The following is a 19206-nucleotide window of genomic DNA, read 5'->3' as shown; positions in this document are numbered from 1 at the left end:
CCTGTGTAGGAGTACATAAACCAGGTAATGAGACCCCTAGGTGTCTATAATCCAATTAAGAGAAAAAAGTGTCAAGGCCAGAGTGATCTGAGAAAATATTTGATGTTGAATCATTTCATTTTATAGAGTAGGAAATGAAACCCTAGGAGGATGAAGTGACTTCCCCAACGTCACACCAAAAAGTAGTAAAAGGACTTACATGTTTAGTCCAAAAGTCTAAAGAATAGTGCAGAGGTGGGGAGATGAAATACTCCAAGATATCAGGACCACAAGATGCTTAAAGGAAAATAAAGACCCAAAATATGAAAGGATGGAAAGAAAACACAGTTCTGATACACAAAGTGGAAAAGTTCAATGACTGATTAAAATGAGGTGTTTTTGAAACCACTATTGTGTCCTCTGTGGTAGCATCTCTAAAAATTTCATCTAAGCAAGCTCCACACACACATACTAAGAGGAGAGCTCCTGAAGCAAATGAAAAGAAATGAGAGACCACAAATTCTGACTTCCCAGCATTCAGGCATCATCTGCCCTCCAGATCTCTCACACAGACGGATACAAATGCAGCTTACTCCAAGATATTTCAGCTGTCATGTGCATTTATTATCATCCTTACTATTTATTAAGAAGCTGCCTAGCTTATGGTATTATTGAAATGATTTGGGGGAAGGAGAGTGAGATTTTGATATCATATGAAAACTCGTCTCCAACTTGGGAAAATTTAGTAACACAAAAGGAATTCAGGACAAACAAATCCATATTACAAATTTAATTTTTAAAGGCATATAAGAACATTAATTCAAGTATCAGACAGAAGGGTATGTATCCTGTAAGTTTAATGGAGTGGAGTTAAAGAATGTGGTTGAAATTAGTGGGTCATGACCAGCATTTTTTTCAAAATGAATTAAAAGAGAAACACCAGGAAAACTATACATAATAAGTTTAAGTACTTACTATGCGAAACTTTTGTTTCAATTATAGTCATGTGTGTTTATCGGTTGTAACATAAAATCGATTTTTTTTTTACTGTGAGTCACTTTCAAAAAAGTATGAGAAACCAGTTTAAAAGAACATTATGTAAGTAACAGAAACAAATAGGTAGATGCTCTCATGCATCAAGACTTCGAGAAAACTATTTGGGTGCAATAGTGAATAGAATGCAGGGGAAATGTGAGAAGAGAACAGAGAATACACTGAAATGAGTTTCGGGCCGAATCCCCTGTGACAAGCATAGTGCACTCAACAAACGCTTGTGGAGTGAATGAAGACATAACTATGTAATTAATTAACTATAGGAGACCTGTGGCCACTAGGATAGGAAGAATATAATCAAAACCATGTATGAAAAAGGTTTCTTTTACAGCAACTTTAGAGAAATGTAAAACTGAGGAGCATTTCACATATGTATATGTATGTGTGCACGTATTTATATACCTTTACACATATATGTAGATATGTATGTATGTATATGTATACATATACATATACATATACATATGCCAAACACACTTTTATCCCTGTTAAAGAGCTCGCTGGCAAACTTAAGTACGGGTAAAGCTTGGATTATACAAAAATCTGATGAGCGCCCTCCTTAATCAGCAGCCTCGAAGGGGGAGGAGGAAGGAAGTAAAGGGACAGAAAGCAGTCGGAAGGATGGATGGGCGAATGGAAGAATCTGGCTGTAGAGGAACTTGTTTTTATCCTGCTCTCTACCAGGAACATAGTCAGTCTCTTTCCTTCGGCTTGATGGGTTCAAGGGGTCACACACACAAAATAATGGGACTTGGCGGATTTGCGAGTGTGTCCACGGGAAAGGGGGAGCAGCACGTACGTGCCAACAGCAACTGGGTAGGGGTATCTGGCGCATACTTCATGCCAGGGAAAAAGACGTTCTGTATTTCCTCTCTTCCTTCCCCAAAGCCATTAGTTAGAATGGGCTAAGTGAAATTTCGGCTGTCCCGAGAACGTGAGCGCCATCGAGATTGTGGTGATGAGAAGGCACTCGGGACGTTTGCTCAAATGATAAGGTTGGGATGAGAACCGTAGAAAGTTCCCACCCGCGGCATCCAACCTCCCGGGCTCCTCACCATTTGCATCGCCTCCTCCATCCACTTTTCGGTCTCCTCCGCCGATACCGAGAACCCGCCGCCAGGAGCCGGCGTGGACGCCTCCTTCCCCTCCATGCCGCCCTGGGGCCGCCGAGCTGAGCCCTGGAAGCTGCCGCGACGGAAGAGCGCAGGCAACGGAACGCGGCGGGCGCGGGCCGCCGTTTCCGGGGGGGAGTCGAACGGCGAGGCACTCGGGAGCTAATTCCGGACGGACCGGGTGCCCGGGACCAGTGAGCAGCTGCGGCGGCGCGGCGGCGGCAGCAGCAGAAAGCGCAGCTGCTCGGCTGGAATGCACGCCCCCTTCCCGCTCCGGTGACAGTCTCTGCGGAAAGTTGCGTTTGTGATTTCTGCAGAGCGCCCAGCGGGACAGCGACGGTCCTGCCGGGTCGCCCAGGCCAGGTGACAGAGAAACGGTTTCCTGTGACCCACCCTCCCACCCTTAGGCAGCCCGCACCCCCAGGGCCGGAAGATGCTGAGATCTATGTGGAATTTTCTGAAACGTCACAAAAAGAAATGTATCTTCCTGGGCACGGTCCTCGGAGGTGGGTGACAGGGTTCTTGGAAAGGGGCCTTGGGAGCCGGGGGTGGGAGAGAGGTGACTGTCTTCTAAAATATAGAGGCCGGGCGACCATAGTCCGGGATGCGTAGAAGGGGTTCGTTCAGCCGTCGGATGGGGAGCGGGGTGACAACCCTCCACGGGTCTTCACATCTCTCCAGATGCGGACTGGGTGCCCTTTGCCCTGACAGCGCCCCTTCCCCTGGCTCTCGCCTGTCCGTCCTTCTCGCGGGCCTTTGGAGGGGCTGTTTGAAGGCACCGTTCTCTTACAGACACATGCTCTTTAGTTCTGTTGTTTTCCTGTGAGAGTCTTCGTTTCTCTTTGGCACTCCCGGCACTTTGCTTGGCTCTCGCCCTCGGTAGAAGTTTCGTAATATCCTAGGAGAGTTACCTAAAGCCGGCATTTCGAGTGGTGTTTAAAGTTCATTTGAATTTTTGAAAACAGCACAGTCGTACAAAAGGCCTGGAATATATATATACATATATATGTGTGTGTATACATATATATATATATATATATATTTATATATATACACATATATATGAGACCCCCCCCAAAAAAAAAGAAAAACTCACACATCAATATGTTAGCTCTGTTTCTGCTATTTTAGAATACAAACTATGCAGTAAACTATGCAGTAAGGCAGTGCTTGCTTGATGTTGTGCTGTCTTCCCCAGGATCTTTTCAAGTTTGGGATCAGTGCCCATCTAGCTGACGACAGAGTTGCACAGGAGGAGAGGAGATTTGGAGAGAGATAATGTTGAGAACCTTTTTTTCTTCATATGGCAGTCATGTCAGAATGAGCAGGGATGTGAAGGAGAGAATAAAAAGCCATGTGAGACAGGTATAGGAGAAGAAAAAGTAGGAATGTTAAGAAGGAAGTTTTAGAATTTGAATTTTTTGAAAAATATTATCACTAACTGCATGCTTTGGTTACACAAGTACTTAGAAAACAAGAACAGACGTTCTACCGGTTTGGCCAATAGTGGGGGAGAAAAAAAACTAAACAAAAACTTTGAGTTAACAGACCTTCTTAAGTAGAAATTTCCTGCATTTTGGACAAGTATCTGCTTTAGACCAATTTGTACAATTTGATCAGCTTATGCAAAGACTAGCGCTATGGTTCTCAAACTTTTTGGCTTGAGATCTCCTTTACACTTTTAAAAATTAAGGTCTCTAAAGAGCTTTTTAAAATTTGTATCTATTATTAGAAATTACAACCAAGAAATTTAAAAACATTAATTTAAAAATAACAACAGTAAACTCATATATTAACAGAAATTTTTTTGTAATTAATGAGAAGAGTGGCATTGTTCACATCTTTGCAAATCTCTGTATTCTCTGGTTTAATTGAAGAAAGCTTGATTCTCATATCTCATTCTGCATTTAGTCAGTTGCAATACCACATATCATGTAGCCTCTAGAACACTGTACGCTCATGAGAGAATGAGAATGAAAAAGGCAAATAGTGTTTTAGTATTATTACAAAGTGGTTTTGACTCACAGATCCCCTGAGAGGGAGTGAACATCTCCAGTAGTGCCCAGGCCACACTGTGAGAACCACTCCACTAGAGAGCGTTGCAGAACAGAGAACAACCAGGTTCATGTTTCTTGCTTGCTGGTTTCTAAAACTTCCAGAACATTGACTTATAATTTTTACCTTAATCCCTGTAATTTCTGGTCCCTTAAGGTTTTCATTCATTTATTCGCTCTTTCATTCAACAATCATTTGAATGAGAATAAGTGCCTGCTCTCACTTTGTCGGGCTCTGGGAACACAAAGGTGAGGACGGAAAAGGGGCCGCAGGATAAACCTGACAAGTCAGGAGCCTGAAAATAACCACATAAGATGGCGTGAATAAAAAAAATTCATTACTAAGGTGGGCCATGGCGGGAAGTCACATCTTTAGCCTGAAGCTTCCTTCATAAAGTCAGTCTTCACCTTAAGTGAGTCTGTCTATTGTCTTTTTGCACCTAAGATGACATCCATGGGATGTCAGTAATCCCTTTTTCCAGACCAGAGCAGGAAAGTACAGAACCTCTCATTATTATTCTTGTCCCTTGATTAACACCTCTATGTGCAGTATTAACTATCGCGCACCCACCTATGTGAAAGGAGTACCTGTCTCTCCAATTTACTTTTAGCCAATCCCAGAGATTTCCCCGCTTTGCTTTCTCCCTCCCCCTTAATCTACCACCAGTGGATCTCATGTAACCCTCCTCCTTTGATTCTAATGTATAAAATAAGCACACTGTCATTTTGCAGAGCATTTTCTCAATCCATTGAGATTTTACTTCTCAGCAATTGTCAGTTTGGCTCAACTAAACTCTTATAAGCTTTCTCTTAAGCTAGATGATTTTCATCAAAAAAGGAATAAGACACAGTTCTTGACTGAGGGACTCATGGTGCAGTTCAGAAAGCAGAAATGGAACTGAGCAAAAGGAGCATAGTGCTATAACAGAGCAGGGTGCTGTGGGAGCACAGAGGACAGAGAAACACCAAGGTGTCAGGCAAGCTTCGCTCAAGAGCACGCGTGGTTTAAGTTGTACAGTTAGCAAAGGAGAAGGGGCACAGCAGGGAAGGGGATTTTCAGCATTTTCAGAGACGTTACTTTTGATGAGTCAAAGTGTTTTTCACTATGGCTGACCCCAGAGAGCACATGGGAAATGGCCAAAGATGAATTGGGAGAACTAACTAGAGTGCAGAGTGTAAAGGGCCTTCCTAACTGTGCCATTCTACAGGATTTGGACATTATCCTGTGTGTCGGTGCTTGTCAGACCCTAGTGTGGGTAAAAGTCACTGTGGGCTGAATAACAAGACAGAATCCTTGTTCCCAGATTCCGATTCTTTAGGTCCAGAGGTTAGTCCATTAATTCGCCGCAAATATTTACTGAGCTCCCATTGTGGACCAACATCATGTATTGGGGACTGCAGCATCTTATAAGATAAGACATTTGGGGATGTTTTCAAGGGACCTCCTTAAAAGCTGCTTTTTAAACAAGTACCTCAAATAATTCTGATGCAAATGGAACAGAGAATTCACATTAAGAAATGATGGAGGGTGTTGAAGAATTTTAAACACAGGAATAATGTAGTCATATTTAAGTTTTAGAAAATCACTTTGCATATAAAAGATGGAAAAGTGTGAGACCAAAAACAAAAAAGGAGAGTTAGGAAGCCAGCAAACCAGTTCTAATCCATTAATATTCAAGGTCTGAAAGAAGATGGTGTTAAAGGAGCTGGAGTTAAGTTGAAAAAATGTGAAAACATTTTCTGAAATCGAATCAGAAGAGCAGGATTTGGGGGGGTTTTGGATTGGGAACGATGTTAATAGATTATTTTCAAACTTTTATTGAAATTATTAACCTAGTAAAATAGTTGTATTACAGGGATTTTCATCCAGGAAGAGGAGACTAAAATGGATTTAAAAATCCAAATATATAATATGGAAATACCGGAAGATATTTTGCTTTGCCAGCAATGTTCTGCAAGGAAACCTTGAAACATTTTACATTTATTTTTTGAGGTATTTAGTGAATATTGTATTTATTCATAAATAAAGTCATAGCTACAGAGGAAACTTTAAGGCTCATATTATCCCATCCTTTTATGACTAAAGAAATTTAGACCCAGAGAGAGGAAGAGACTTGCTCAGAGTTGCCTGCCTCGCTGGTGCCACAGCCATCAGTATCTGCTGTCTTCTAGGCCCAAATTCAGGCAGCCAGTCAGGATCACACGATCCTGAGCTCCATAATTTAGCTAATTAATTCTCTTCATTCTTATTTTCCTACGGAGATAAATCTGACAAAATCAGAATCTATGGATTTTGGGGATGAGAGCCTGGGTAAATTAGACCGCGTAGGAACTTGTTTCAGTGCTCACTCAAGAAAAAGAAGAGATTGTAGAATTTGGGCCTAATCCCATGTGTTAGTTTGCCAGAACTGCCATAATGAAGTACCACAAACTGAGTGGTTTCAGCAACAGAAATCTATTGTCTCCCAGTTCTGGAGGCCAGACGTCTAAGACCCATGTTTTGGCAGGACTGGTTCCTTCTAAGGGCTGTAAGAGAAGAATCTGTTCCAGGCCTCTCTCCTCAGCTTGTAGATGGCCCTCTCCTCCCTGTCGACATAAACATCCAAGCCTGTGCAGAATTTTTATTAGAGTTTATTTAAGCCGAACTGACAACATACCTGTATGCTGGGGAGCAAGACCTCAACTTCCCCAGAAGGTGAGTTTTGCAATTTCTTTTATACATTTGGAATTAAGTAGGGAATGTAAAGAAGATTCCATGAAGGTGAGAGAAAGCAAGGTACAGGATTATTCATAGGACTGTGTTCCCTGCAGGGTGGTTACTCCTTCAAGGTGTCTAAAAAAGAGGATTACTCTGGCACTGCACAGGTGTGTTAACCTAGATACACAAGAACAGTGGACAGGGCTTGGTTAAGGCAAAGATAAACCTTCTTATAGGCCTGGGGTGTGACTCACCACATGACCTGCCCAGTTAGGAGTTTATTATCACATCACCCGGTGAGAGTACTTTCAGTCAGACGTATTACAGAGCCCACTTTTCGTCCATATCCCTGTGTCTTTACATCATCTTCTCTCTACATGTCTGGGTCTAAATTTCCGCTTCTTATAAGAACACCAGTCAGATTAGATTAGGGACCACCGTAATGAACCTCCTTTTTAACTTGATTGCCAATATAAAGATCCAACTCCAAATAAGGTAACATTCTGAAGTACTGGGGCTTCAACATACAAATTTGGGAGACACAGTTCAACCCAAACAATTCATTTTCTTCCTTTAGCTTTTGTTAGAACATACTACTACATTTATCAATCAAATATAGTAGTTCCTAAAAAAATAAAATTATCAGACACTGCTGAGAATTTAATGAGAACAGTGGGGCCTCTCCCCAGGAAAACACATATACCAATCAAATTTACTATTATTCCAGAAAATTCTTAGCTATACAAAGGGCATTATTGCAGTATTTCATTTTACATTATTACTATTTGAGAAATAATAATTTTACACATAACTAAGCAATCTGTTGTACAACTAAAATACAAGCAATTCATTGAGAAGTAGTTGTTAAGTAACATTTGTCTGTCAAAGGGTTACTTTGTGAAACAAGCCAGTTTCTTTGTTGGTTTTGTGGCACTCTCATCAGTTTATTGAAGATGGATTACAAGAAAGGTAGCTCTGAAGCAAGACACATGAACTTTTATTTGTTCTTTAAGCATGATTACATTATAATATATTTATTTGCATACCGACATAACAGCAGTCATACTTTATTCCTGCCTAATTATTTGTAGGAACACATAGCATGTTATCAGTTCTTCTATAATGCTTGTATTAGTGAAAATATTTCTGGACATGTGTTTGCTTTACAGTTCCTAGAGGGCTGCCTCCTTCCCATCTGTGACAAATAGGCCAAATCCAATTATTTAGGTCATGCCAATTCTTAGGTTCTTTTTGGTAGATACTGGGGGGCCCCAGACAGTTGGAGGTAGGTGAGGATTATGTACTCCCGGAACCTTGTTGCTAGGCTATAATGAAACAAATTCTGGCACATATAAAAATATCTGTTAACAAGCATAGATAAAATAGTATCATAATTTGTTCTATGAGCTCAGTGAAGTACCAGTTGTCCTTTTTGCTGCTACAATAGAACCGCGTATAAACAATTTCCCTGAAGCAAATGCAACAGTATTCCAGCTGTAGGGTTCGCTGGCCATTTGGTTAACTCCTCTGACTAAGAATCCTCCAAACTAGCAGCTGAGGGTCTGAGGCTAAGCCATTCCTAAGGGTGAATGAAGGACTTGCTGGATTCTTGTATTCTTGTTCAAATGAAAATTACTAAAATGTTTTAGCTAATCCAGAATCTTAAACCCAACTAATTTAATCTGTGGAAATCCATTTCTGATGTTCATTATGCTAGATAAAAGTTAGTTGACGTGCCTAAACCTTGGAGTATGGCTTTTGATCAAGTGCTAACTAACCACTCTGGAGTGTTCACATTCCCAGTTAGGGTAACTGACTGCCCCTGAGGTATAGACCAAAATGTGCACATTTAGAGCATACTGTCTATGATGAGATGTGTTAAAGTGTGTTACAGGCCACATGACCCCGCCTATACTTTCACACTGTTACAATTTAGAAATTTCTGTGCCCTCTGCTCCCTCTAGTTTTTGCTTAAGTTACTGGTTTTAGAAGTCTGCCTGACTGCATACCTTTCTTTTATTCTTCCTTTTAAAAATTTTGTCTTATATTTTTAAAAATATTATATGTTGATTGATGAAAATATGGAAAATACAGAGAAGCCAACAGAAAGAAAAAAATCACCTGCTATCTCACTATTCAACACTGATCATTGTTTATTATATGTTAGAAATTAAGACTCATCTGTTTTTCTGTGTACCTGCTTACATTAAAAAGCAAAACTTCCAGGATCTTATTTTATCATCTAACAATAAAACATGGATACTACCGTGAGTTATTCTCTGTATAGTAATGTGGTTTTTAATAGCTACATCAAATTCCATTGTATTCATAAACCATAATTTATGTAGACGATTCCCTGTTTCTGTTCGTTTAGAATACCTCCAGCTCACTATCAAAGGCATTTCCAGACTTTGCAGACTTAATTCCTTGCTGTTTCTTCAGACCTAGTCCTTATGTACCCATCTATCACTGGCTGTTGAAATGCCATTCTCCTTTTCATTCTCTTTAGGTCTCAGTTCTTAAGTAATTCTTTAATTTAGGTTTTTAAAAGTTGTAATTTTTAGCTTCTCACTAATATAAACCTTATATTTGGATAAACCAGGTTAAAACTACTGTTTGGAATTTTTAATACTCTAATGAATTGTATTAATATACTAACTTGTTTTAAAAATATAATTTTAGGAGTATATATCCTGGGGAAATATGGACAGAAGAAAATCAGAGAAATACAAGAAAAGGAGGCTGCAGAATACATTGCCCAAGCACGACGACAGTATCATTTTGAAAGTAACCAGAGGACATGCAACATGACAGGTAAGGCTAAGAGAAATATTTACACATGTCTAAAGTTATTTGATGATTTATATTAATTTGCATACCTCTGGGACCAAAGTTAAAAGGTGAAGGAAGAATGATAAATCTAGCAAGTATTTATCACAAGATTTAACTGAAATACATCATTTAATGTGGATTTTTAAAATTAATATAAATCAGTATACAATAAATGCTTGTTTATTCATTGTATTTATTCATTCAGCAAATACTGGGGGTGCCCAGCAATCGGGAAACAGAAGGTGAACAATTAAAAAAAAAATCCTAGACATTCAGAGTTCATGTGCTAGTGAGAGACAAAGATGATAGCCAACAAATAAATAATTTTAGGCAATGATGGCTGCTGTAAGGAGAATAAAGCTATGAGGGTATGGGAATGCTCTTAAAGATACGGCAGTCAGGAGAGTCAGGCTTTTTGAGGAGGTGGCATTTGAGGAGAATCCAGATGATACAATGGAGGGAGCCACGCAGGAAACCTGAGGTGGAAACAAGCTTGGCACATGCAAGGAACAGCAAAAAGGCTCTGTAGCTCCCGCGGAATGTGCAATGGATGAGTGTTAGGAAGTGAGGCTGCAGGGGTAGGCCTGCTCCCACTGGCTCTTACATGTCACAGTAAAGCGTCCCAAGTTTGCTAAATTTACACAGTAGGCAACCACAGACCTGTAAGTTTAGCACAATAATATGCACTCAGTCAGTGTCAATTAATGGTAGTAGTTTATCCTCCAGAGCTAGAAACCTACTGGGAGAATGCCTTCACAAAATCATGTGAGAAGAACAAGATGTTATGTTGTAACTGGTGTAACTTTAAAGTGTCAGTTTTCAAATCCATGTCAGACCTGTTTGGGCTTTTTTATTATTGTTGTTGTGTAAAGCTTAATCCTTTCTCTGACATTTCTTTCAAGAATAATTAATTTAGAAAGAATTTATAAAGGTAGGTTCTCTTTGTTCAATTTTAAAAGTAGAGTTTGTTTCAGAGAACTTTATTTTTAGTTCAGTCTCATTTAACAGCTAAAGAGGCTGAGATTAAGGAAGTTAAAAGACACATCCAAAGTTACAGCTGGCGTATGACTTTTCACATTTGAAGTAATAACATATCATTCTATAAAGCGAGTAGTAATCATAAATATGGTATATAATGACAGCTCAGGTAAGACACAATATGTAAAAGCTCAGCTCAAGGGTAAGGCGGCTCCCTTTCAGTTCCCAGTTTGCCTCATAATATCTGTGTGTCTTTGGGCAAATCTAAATCTCAGCTCTCTCCTCTGTAAAAAGATCATCTAAATCCCGCTTCATAAACGTTTTGTGAGAATGTGATGAGATAGTGCATATAAAGTGCTAGGCATATAATTCTCAGTGAGTAGCTTATTAAAAACGACATAATTCCTTAAATTGATATTCAGCATTCAATATAGTGGTGCTGTCAAGGACATTTTAATGATCTGTTAGAAAATAAGAACAGTCTGTTTTTGGTTATTGCTCAGATTTTCAGAAAATAGAAAAAGGTAGGCCCTGGAGTCTCAAAATCATCTCAGTGTGCCATGGACCCTTGTGTCAGTTTGGGTCCTCTGAGAAGCAGATGCTAAGATGGGATTAGATGTACAAGAACTTGATTGGCGGAAGCACCTGTGAAGAATAAAGGGGAGGGAACGGAAGTCGTCGAGGAAAGCCTCTAGACCACAGTGCAGGTCTGACGGGAGTGGAAAGGGCGAAGGAAGGAAGATTAGGTAAGAAGAGTCTCCACCTCTGGCACAGTTCTGAGACAGCCGTGGCGGGCTGGTGGGGAGTGTCAGGCAAAGCTCCCTGGTCGCTGAGTCCCGCAGGAACAGGCCTGCTGCGTGTCCCCCTCAGCCCTCTCGTGGGCTGGGAGCAGTGCAGACAAATGGTAATGGATCCAGAGGGCTGGCAGCTGACTGTGCCCCTCCAAGCAGAAAATGTGGTGGCACCTCTCCATGACCCTCACAGCCCTCAAATAAATTAATAGCTGACTGTAGGCAATTAAAAATAAAATATGTAGATCACTAGGAGCCAAAGTATAGATTCACTGAAAAACGTTCCAAATTAGCCTCCTGGATGCATTGATAATGGGGTTACAAATCATGATTAAATGTCTTTCTTTTCGAATAAGATGTGATGGATATACTAGAAATTTTTTGTACGTTTAGGTAAATATAGCTAGTTTTTCTACCCGAGAAGCTAGCCCCAACTGAAAGAAAGCATCAACAGAATGCTGCTGTGCCCCGCCCACTGGCTTTACCTTCTTCATGATTTTACTAAAGGTTTAGGGGGAATGCTTCTTAAATGTACACACGTGGTGCTTGGACACATACCTGACACCATAAATGAAGTTTCAGCGTGCAAAATAGTCTTGTCCCACATAAGTGCTAGACTGGAATAAACTGTCTGCATTAAAAGTAATTTGTACAGATACAGAATTATCCAGGATGTATGAGCAAGGATTGGGAATTCTAATTGTGCATACGCTTTTTATAAACAAATAGCATACTGTAACTTTTAGAAATACTAATTTAATCTTAGACTACAGTAATAAAGTCTGTGGTTAGACCCAAGGTAGTCACAGCATGCTCTGCAGTAGTCAGAGTACAGGCCTATTTCTGCCTCTCACATGTTAAGAAGATACAAACTGGAATGTGTGAGAAGCTAAGTAAGGATAATAATAAGCACTGACACTTATTGAGCATTTCCACGTGCAAAGAAGCACTGCTCTAAATGCCTTGGGTGCCTCGATCTTCACAACAATCCTGTAAGGTAGATCCAGTGTTATCCTCAGTTTACAGATGAGGATACAGAGGCACAGAGAGGTTAAGTAACTTTCTCAGGTCACACACATTCATGGTTGATGAAGGGTCATCTTGTTGTGATTTGTGTTTGGACTGGGGATGTTTATCACGGAGACCAGATGACTAAAAGAAGACATGAATGCTATACCCAGCTAGATTTAGAAACATATTTGTTCAGTGTTAATATAGACGACTAGAAGAGAAGAATAGGCTTGTCTTTGGTTGAATAGGCTGAAAGGAAACGTAAAAAGCTCTTATCACTCAGGAGAATTGTTAAAGAGACTCAGATCATATTGTTATACCACATTATTATTTTTTTTTTGCTGTAAAAAGCTTTATTGTTTCAATTTAGTTCATACCACATAATCTTTAAACGAGTTCCCCGCTCACTCCGTTTTCTGAATGTAGGACTCTAGACTTGCTTTTTTTTGGTAAGGTAACATATCATGTTATGGATTTTGTAATTAATATGTCTTGCCTAGTCAAGAAGTAAAAATCATACACTAAAGTTATCCCTTTTAGAATGTGGCCTTTGTGACCTCTTGATATTTTTAAATTTTATTTTATCATAACTTATTTAGCGTTAGAAACTCATTTTAAATTTATGTACATGTATTTCTCCAACATTTCTGGGTTTTTTTCTTTTAATTATTTTTATTATGAAATACACATTATTTAGAATTAGTTTCAGCTGTACAACACAGTGCAATACTTACACTTTTTACCCCTCGAAGTGACCAGCCCCTCCCCCAATCCACCACCCCACTTCCCCCCAACACCATACATATCCATTACAATTCCCTTGACTCCACTCCCACACTATACTCCACGTCCCATCTCCAACATTTCTTATACCATGCATAGAGCCATAAATAAAACAACTCCTATAAATTACATGCAGTCTTTTTTTCCCTTAGAGTACTGTTTCTTATTTTATCTTCATGTTATGCTTGGGAGTTACAGGCAATAGCCCTTGGCAAAACCAAAACTACAACTTAGCAGCTCTTTATTTGTAGCCTGATGTGCTTTTGTCTAAGTTATAATAAATGCTTATTGCTTTGTAGTATTTAATAAACTTTTTTCTAAAATTAGAAATAAAATGTGAAACAAACAGTATTGCTAAAAATAAAAATGTTTTTGATTAATTTATTCTATCAGAAATAAACATTTATTGTAGAGAAAATTTGAAGAGTACAGAAGAGAAAACACAGAATTGTCCGTAGTCCATACCCCAAAGACCATCACTGATAATACCCGGGAATAATTCTTCACAGTCTTTCTTCTATGCGTACTTGTTTACATTGCTGTGATCATAGTATATATGAAATTTTGTTCACCTAACATAAGCAAATAAATTATTAGTATATAATCCGTTTTTATTATTATTAACAATAATTTGAAAACTATCCCAGCCCTTGCTAGTTGCTAGTCTTGTCATACAGCCTAAAGCAGTGTGCATGTCTCAGTGAGGGCAGCCATATGACTTGTGACCTTTTTTATTTTCTGTTCATATTACAGTGCTGTCCATGCTGCCAACGCTGAGAGAGGCCTTAATGCAGCAACTCAATTCTGAGAACCTCACAGCTCTGCTAAAAAACAGGTAAATGCAAGTTACAGCACCTTTCATTTATATACTGCTCTTAAAGTTGATATAATCAACTGAAATAGCTCAGATGTCTTTGTTTTCTTATTTTTCTAATTAAAGTTTATATAGGCTTATTTAGAAAAAATATTTACTAACTATATCATTGAATTTGTTTTATTTTGTCCATTTATTTATACTCTACCATGATGCACAAAATATTTAGGTATACTCTACCATGATGCACAAAATATTTAGGTCAATAATATTTATATGCATTCTGGTTTTCATGTAAGTAGATCTTATATTACTTTGATGTAATTCAGAAATTTAATTATTGAATGCTCATGGAATATATGTTCTTGAACCAGATGTTGTGAAGCTAAGTTATGTTAAACATTGTGCTTCGCAAAGTAATTACAATGTAATAGGTAAAGCATATGAACATACATCTTAGATAAATAAGGCATATGGACTTGCATTTTATATTATCAACAAAATGAAGTAAAAATATAACGTGAGCATACGATAATGACAATTTACCTTACCATGACAGTTTACTGTGTGTAATAAACCCCTTTTATAGGACCTCACATATGGAGTGCAGCATGTGTTGGGATATTATAATTTAACGTGGTGCTGTGTTTATTTAAGAAGACTTCCAGATGAAATGGCTTCTTAATTTAATGAACAAGATGAGGGAGATGGTTTCAATAAATAAATCCTAATCATTGTGGACTTACTGAAATATTCACTGTCCTTACAAATCATCCTTCAATAGCCAGGGGGAAGCAAGTGCTATTTCTGGAGTGTCTGTCTGTGCCGGGCCCAGTGCTAGATGTCTTATATACTTGCTCTCATTTAATTTTCACAATATCCTTCTGAGGCAGATATTATCATCTCCATTTTTGCAGATAGGAATTTACTCTTCGGACAGCTTAAATAGTAAGCTGGAAAATTTCTTTGAAAAACATTTTCTATATTCAGAGAATACCTCCCAAAATACCAGTGAAGTTGTGTACTTGGGATTTTTTTTTATCTGATTAAAGTACAATGCTAGTGATAAGGTGTTTTCCTCCTAAATTTCATCATTCTTAGAGGTTGACACACTTTCACTACTACTTAATAGATGTAAGGCTCAGTTTATAAATTAGTTCATATAATTATATGAAGAAGAAACATGTAAGCAGATTACTCTCAATTAATGGCTTAAATATCACCTGTATGAACATAAATAAGGAATAAAGAAATATGCACATAAGTAGGGGATAAAGAAATGCATTTTAATTGCCCTAAATTTTAGTCTTATTGGGGAGACAAGACAAATGAAATAAGTGAATAGCACATTTATAAAAGCAACATAAAAACAGACACAATAAACATAGTGGCATTCTTCTTCTTGGTGACTGTTTTCTGCAAGGTCCTATGTCCCCTGTTCTTTGGGAGATTCAAGGTAAAATATGGTCTCTTTCCCTTTAAGACATTGTCATCCAAGGGAAGAAGTAGATGAAATAAATTATCATAATTCAAGACATTGTATTTAATCTAGGGTATAGAAGCAAAATGTGGGGAGAAAATGTGGGCAGCTAGAAAAGACAGGGATTCGTTTTGATGGCTCATACTGGACAGCTTAAAGAAAAGGCGTCATCCCTCTCCTTACTCAGCACACAGACAGGAGAATTGCTTAAGGTCCTGAGTGTTTAAGACGGGCCACAGTTCTCATTCATTGTTTCCTTTTTAAATATCTCATGTTATTTTTTCTTGCCTTTCTTTTGATTTGAACTTAACTATTTGCATTCTGGGGGGGAGGAGGAGGAATGTCCATTTGAAAAACATTTGCATAAAGAGGGGCTTAAGCCCTGACATTAAATAAGGTCTCCAATCTTATGACTGCTTTTGTATTAGTTTTTAGTCAACCTAGCTCTCATATAAGCCTGTCAATCAAGTTAATTTTCTTTTTAAACTAATTATGATAATAACTAATCAGAAATAAGTAAAAGATTTGGTAGTCTTATTTTGTCAGTTTTATAATTTTGTCAGTCCATCACTGTTTTCAGTGCTTGACTTTCTTATTGAAGATTGATCATGGAATGAAGTTTCAGTGACAAAAAATCTTCAACAGCCTACATCACAAGAGAGGTAGAACACTTGGAGACGAAGATTAGTGTAATTCTTACACAGATAACTCATATTTCAATGACATTAAAGAGCCTCGTGGTATTTAACTTGGAGTTGATTCCATTAGACAAATCATTTGAAAGGAATCTTTAAATAGAAAGTTTTTTCTCTGTTCTACATATATTTGGAATCGAAATCTTTTAAAAAGATAATAAGGTGAATTTTGTTTTACTATTTTTAAAAAATACGTACATGTGAAATGATTACCACCATCAAGGTAATTAACATATCCATCACCTTATGTAGTTACGTGTGTGTGTGATGAGAACACTTAAGATTTACTCTCTCAGCAAATATTAAGAATAAATGCATTATTAATAATTGTACTCACCATGCTGTGCCTTAGGTCTCCAGATCTTATTCGTCTTATAACTCTAAGTTTAAATCTACTTTTAAGGTCTAATAATGGTGAATATCAGTATGAAGAAATGTCCTGTGTGGCTATAACTGTCCTCTCCTACTAAAGTCACCTCAAGTAAATAGTTTCAAGACAAATTTCCCCTTCCACAGACTGTTGCTACTAAGTACTTCCTATAATGAAATTTTTAGAGCTGCTATTTTCTTATCTTGTTTCATTTAGATTTCTATAAAAAGCACTTTAAAATTTTTCTGAGGTAACATTCAAAAGAAAATGTGATTTACCTGCATTAAAATACTTAGTCCTTGAATTTTGGTTGATTCTCAATTTAATCAGAATAAATACAGCATTCCACCATGAGGTTTAACCATTAGCATCAACTTGCAGCCATACCTTGTAGGATTTACTCCATATATCTTCCGAACCTGTGCCATCTAGGAAAGGGGTAACGGAAGCTCTAGAGCCTGTTCAGTGGCAAAGAAAGATAAGAAGCTGGTACTGTCCCACAATTGTAATGGTAACTCAATTTCTTATTGAAATGTAAATTTATTCCTGAATATAGTAATAAAGAATATGAGTTTGTATTTTGTATATCTTTGTGGGGTTTTATTTCATTTTTCTAGTAATTTCTTTTCATTATATTGGGTCATCGGGAAAGTCGTGGCATATTTTTCTGTTTTTCAATGCAAAAATGCGTCATGATTTTCCCGACAACCCAATATTTTACAATACTATGTATCCATGAAAGATTGGAAATAAGAAAGAAAAAAAAATGTTCCTTCCACATAGGTTTGAAAAGCACTGAACTCTATCCACATAGCATATTCACACAGGGAAGTACTATGCCATGGTTTTAAAAAGAAAAATAAAGAGAGAGAGAGACTTGTGAACAAGCATCTTGCTCCTGCCCCAGACAGATAGTTGTCCTGGGTGGTCATTCTGCCACTGCCACCGCAGCTCCCTGTCTGGAGAACGCAGCCCTCCTTGGTCCAGGGGTATTGCAGGCAACAAGGATCTTTCACCCTGGGCAGCCAAGTCTTGCCCCTGTACCACCTTTTCCTGAATGTGGAGGAAAAGTTCATCATGGGCTGATCCCTGAGGAATTCTTCCCAGTTCCTTTATCCTAAAACTGATGTAACAGGACCCTGTGTACTTGGAACTGGGCTTATCTTATATTTTCTGTCCAAAGAAATACATGTGATCACACCAGAGACCATCTCTGCCATGTCAACAATAGGGTTAACTGTCTATGTAGTTAAAAAATATGGTGCCTGTACTGGGGAATTTGTTGATAAACTCAATGAGCAAAAAGTTGTCCAACTAGAAGAGGTGAAACAGGCTCTTCAAATACATCCAGAGTGCAGCTGATCTGGAAAAGTCACAGCAGACACTGGTTCAGAAGCACCATTCCTTTTTTGATGTCCAGACGAATAACATTGCAACAGCCTTGGAGGTTACCTAGCAGGAATGGCTGCATCGAGTTATACAAGGAGGTAAAGAATCACCTGGACTGTCATATCCCTGTGCAGAATATGATGTGTCAGAAGAAACAAGAGCATATGATAAACTGGGTGGAGAAGCACGTGTGGCAGAGCGTATCTGCATAGCAGGAAGTGCAGATCTAAAGCTGCTGCAAAGACAGCCCAGACACAGCCAGTTCTGTAAATGCATCTCTACTGAGACAGCCACAAGCAGTTGACTGATTCAATGGGAACTAGTCTATGTAACAAAATCTTCATGTATTGCAGTCTACTGAAGTTAGTTTACCCTACCTAAAAATGAAATGCTTGAGTTTCATACAGTGAGAGAATTAAAACAAACTATCTAAAAAAATAAATAAAAATAAAAACTGGCTTAAAACAAACTATCTATTGACCAGTGTGGGGGAAAATGATTATTATCTTTATATTTCTATGGAATGATCTCTAGGATACATTGTTATGTATTTTTTAAAAGGTAAAGTATAATGTGTATAGTATGCTACCATTTATCTAAGGGAGCAGATATTAATATAAATACTTATTTGCTTATATAGAGCAAAACAATGGCAAAGTAAAGTATATTTTTTTAAATAATAATCTATGAAGAAGGGAGAATAAAGGGGGATGGGAACAGACTTATTTGAATATACTGTGTTGTATAAATTTGACTTTGGAACCATATAAAGAATTTACATATCCAGAAAACTATATTTAATGTATAAAAATCAATGTCTAAAAATGACAGTAAATCAAATTAGCCTAAAAATGTGTCTAGTTGGTGGTATAACCACAAAGACAGAAACTATGCCAGCTGACTCTGAAACAGAAATTTGGCTCTATATTCTTAGTGAGATGTATGCTCTTAGAGCTCACCGAGTTGAAAAACAAAAGCATTAGTCTTTTCAACACTGCTTTTGCTATTCTGAGACTGTTGTGGATAGAGTGAGGGATAAAGCAAATTAGTAAGTGCATTGGTTTCACTGATTTCTACTGTTGACAAAAAGAAATACAGAGGTATGATCAGTGACATGAAGTTAAAGCCCCATGGTCCTAATTTTGAATTAGAAGTATCAGAATGAAT

The 19206-nt window shown here is 38.1% G+C and overlaps 2 protein-coding genes and 1 pseudogene across 4 annotated transcripts in view; 2 read left to right on the top strand and 1 right to left on the bottom strand.

Annotated features, from left to right (window-relative positions):
* Positions 1 to 2275, bottom strand: part of ADAT2 (adenosine deaminase tRNA specific 2) — a 24673-nt gene extending 22398 nt beyond the window's left edge. Inside the window, exon 1 of the mRNA XM_019653759.1 lies at positions 2088 to 2275. Coding sequence (XP_019509304.1) covers positions 2088 to 2183 — 96 coding nt within the window. The 5' untranslated portion in view covers positions 2184 to 2275. The remainder of the gene's footprint in view (positions 1 to 2087) is intronic.
* A 99-nt stretch (positions 2276 to 2374) lies between these two features.
* PEX3 (peroxisomal biogenesis factor 3) overlaps positions 2375 to 19206 on the top strand; it is a 33875-nt gene continuing 17043 nt past the window's right edge. The window contains exons 1-3 of one of the 3 annotated variants that reach the window (XM_019653756.1): positions 2375 to 2650; positions 9579 to 9710; positions 14045 to 14126. In XM_019653756.1, coding sequence (XP_019509301.1) covers positions 2578 to 2650; positions 9579 to 9710; positions 14045 to 14126 — 287 coding nt within the window. In that variant the 5' untranslated portion in view covers positions 2375 to 2577. Of the gene's footprint in view, positions 2651 to 6713; positions 6894 to 9578; positions 9711 to 14044; positions 14127 to 19206 lie in introns of those variants that run through there. The other 2 variants (XM_019653758.1, XM_019653757.1) reach the window with 2 other exon arrangements.
* LOC109388754 (ATP synthase F(0) complex subunit B1, mitochondrial pseudogene) lies at positions 17001 to 18310 on the top strand (annotated as a pseudogene).

This window comes from Hipposideros armiger, unplaced genomic scaffold (assembly GCF_001890085.2).
Source record: "Hipposideros armiger isolate ML-2016 unplaced genomic scaffold, ASM189008v1 scaffold_206, whole genome shotgun sequence".
Classification (NCBI taxonomy): domain Eukaryota; kingdom Metazoa; phylum Chordata; class Mammalia; order Chiroptera; family Hipposideridae; genus Hipposideros; species Hipposideros armiger.
The sequence above is the reverse complement of the archived record's forward strand: the minus strand, read 5'-3'. Positions and strand labels throughout refer to the sequence as shown.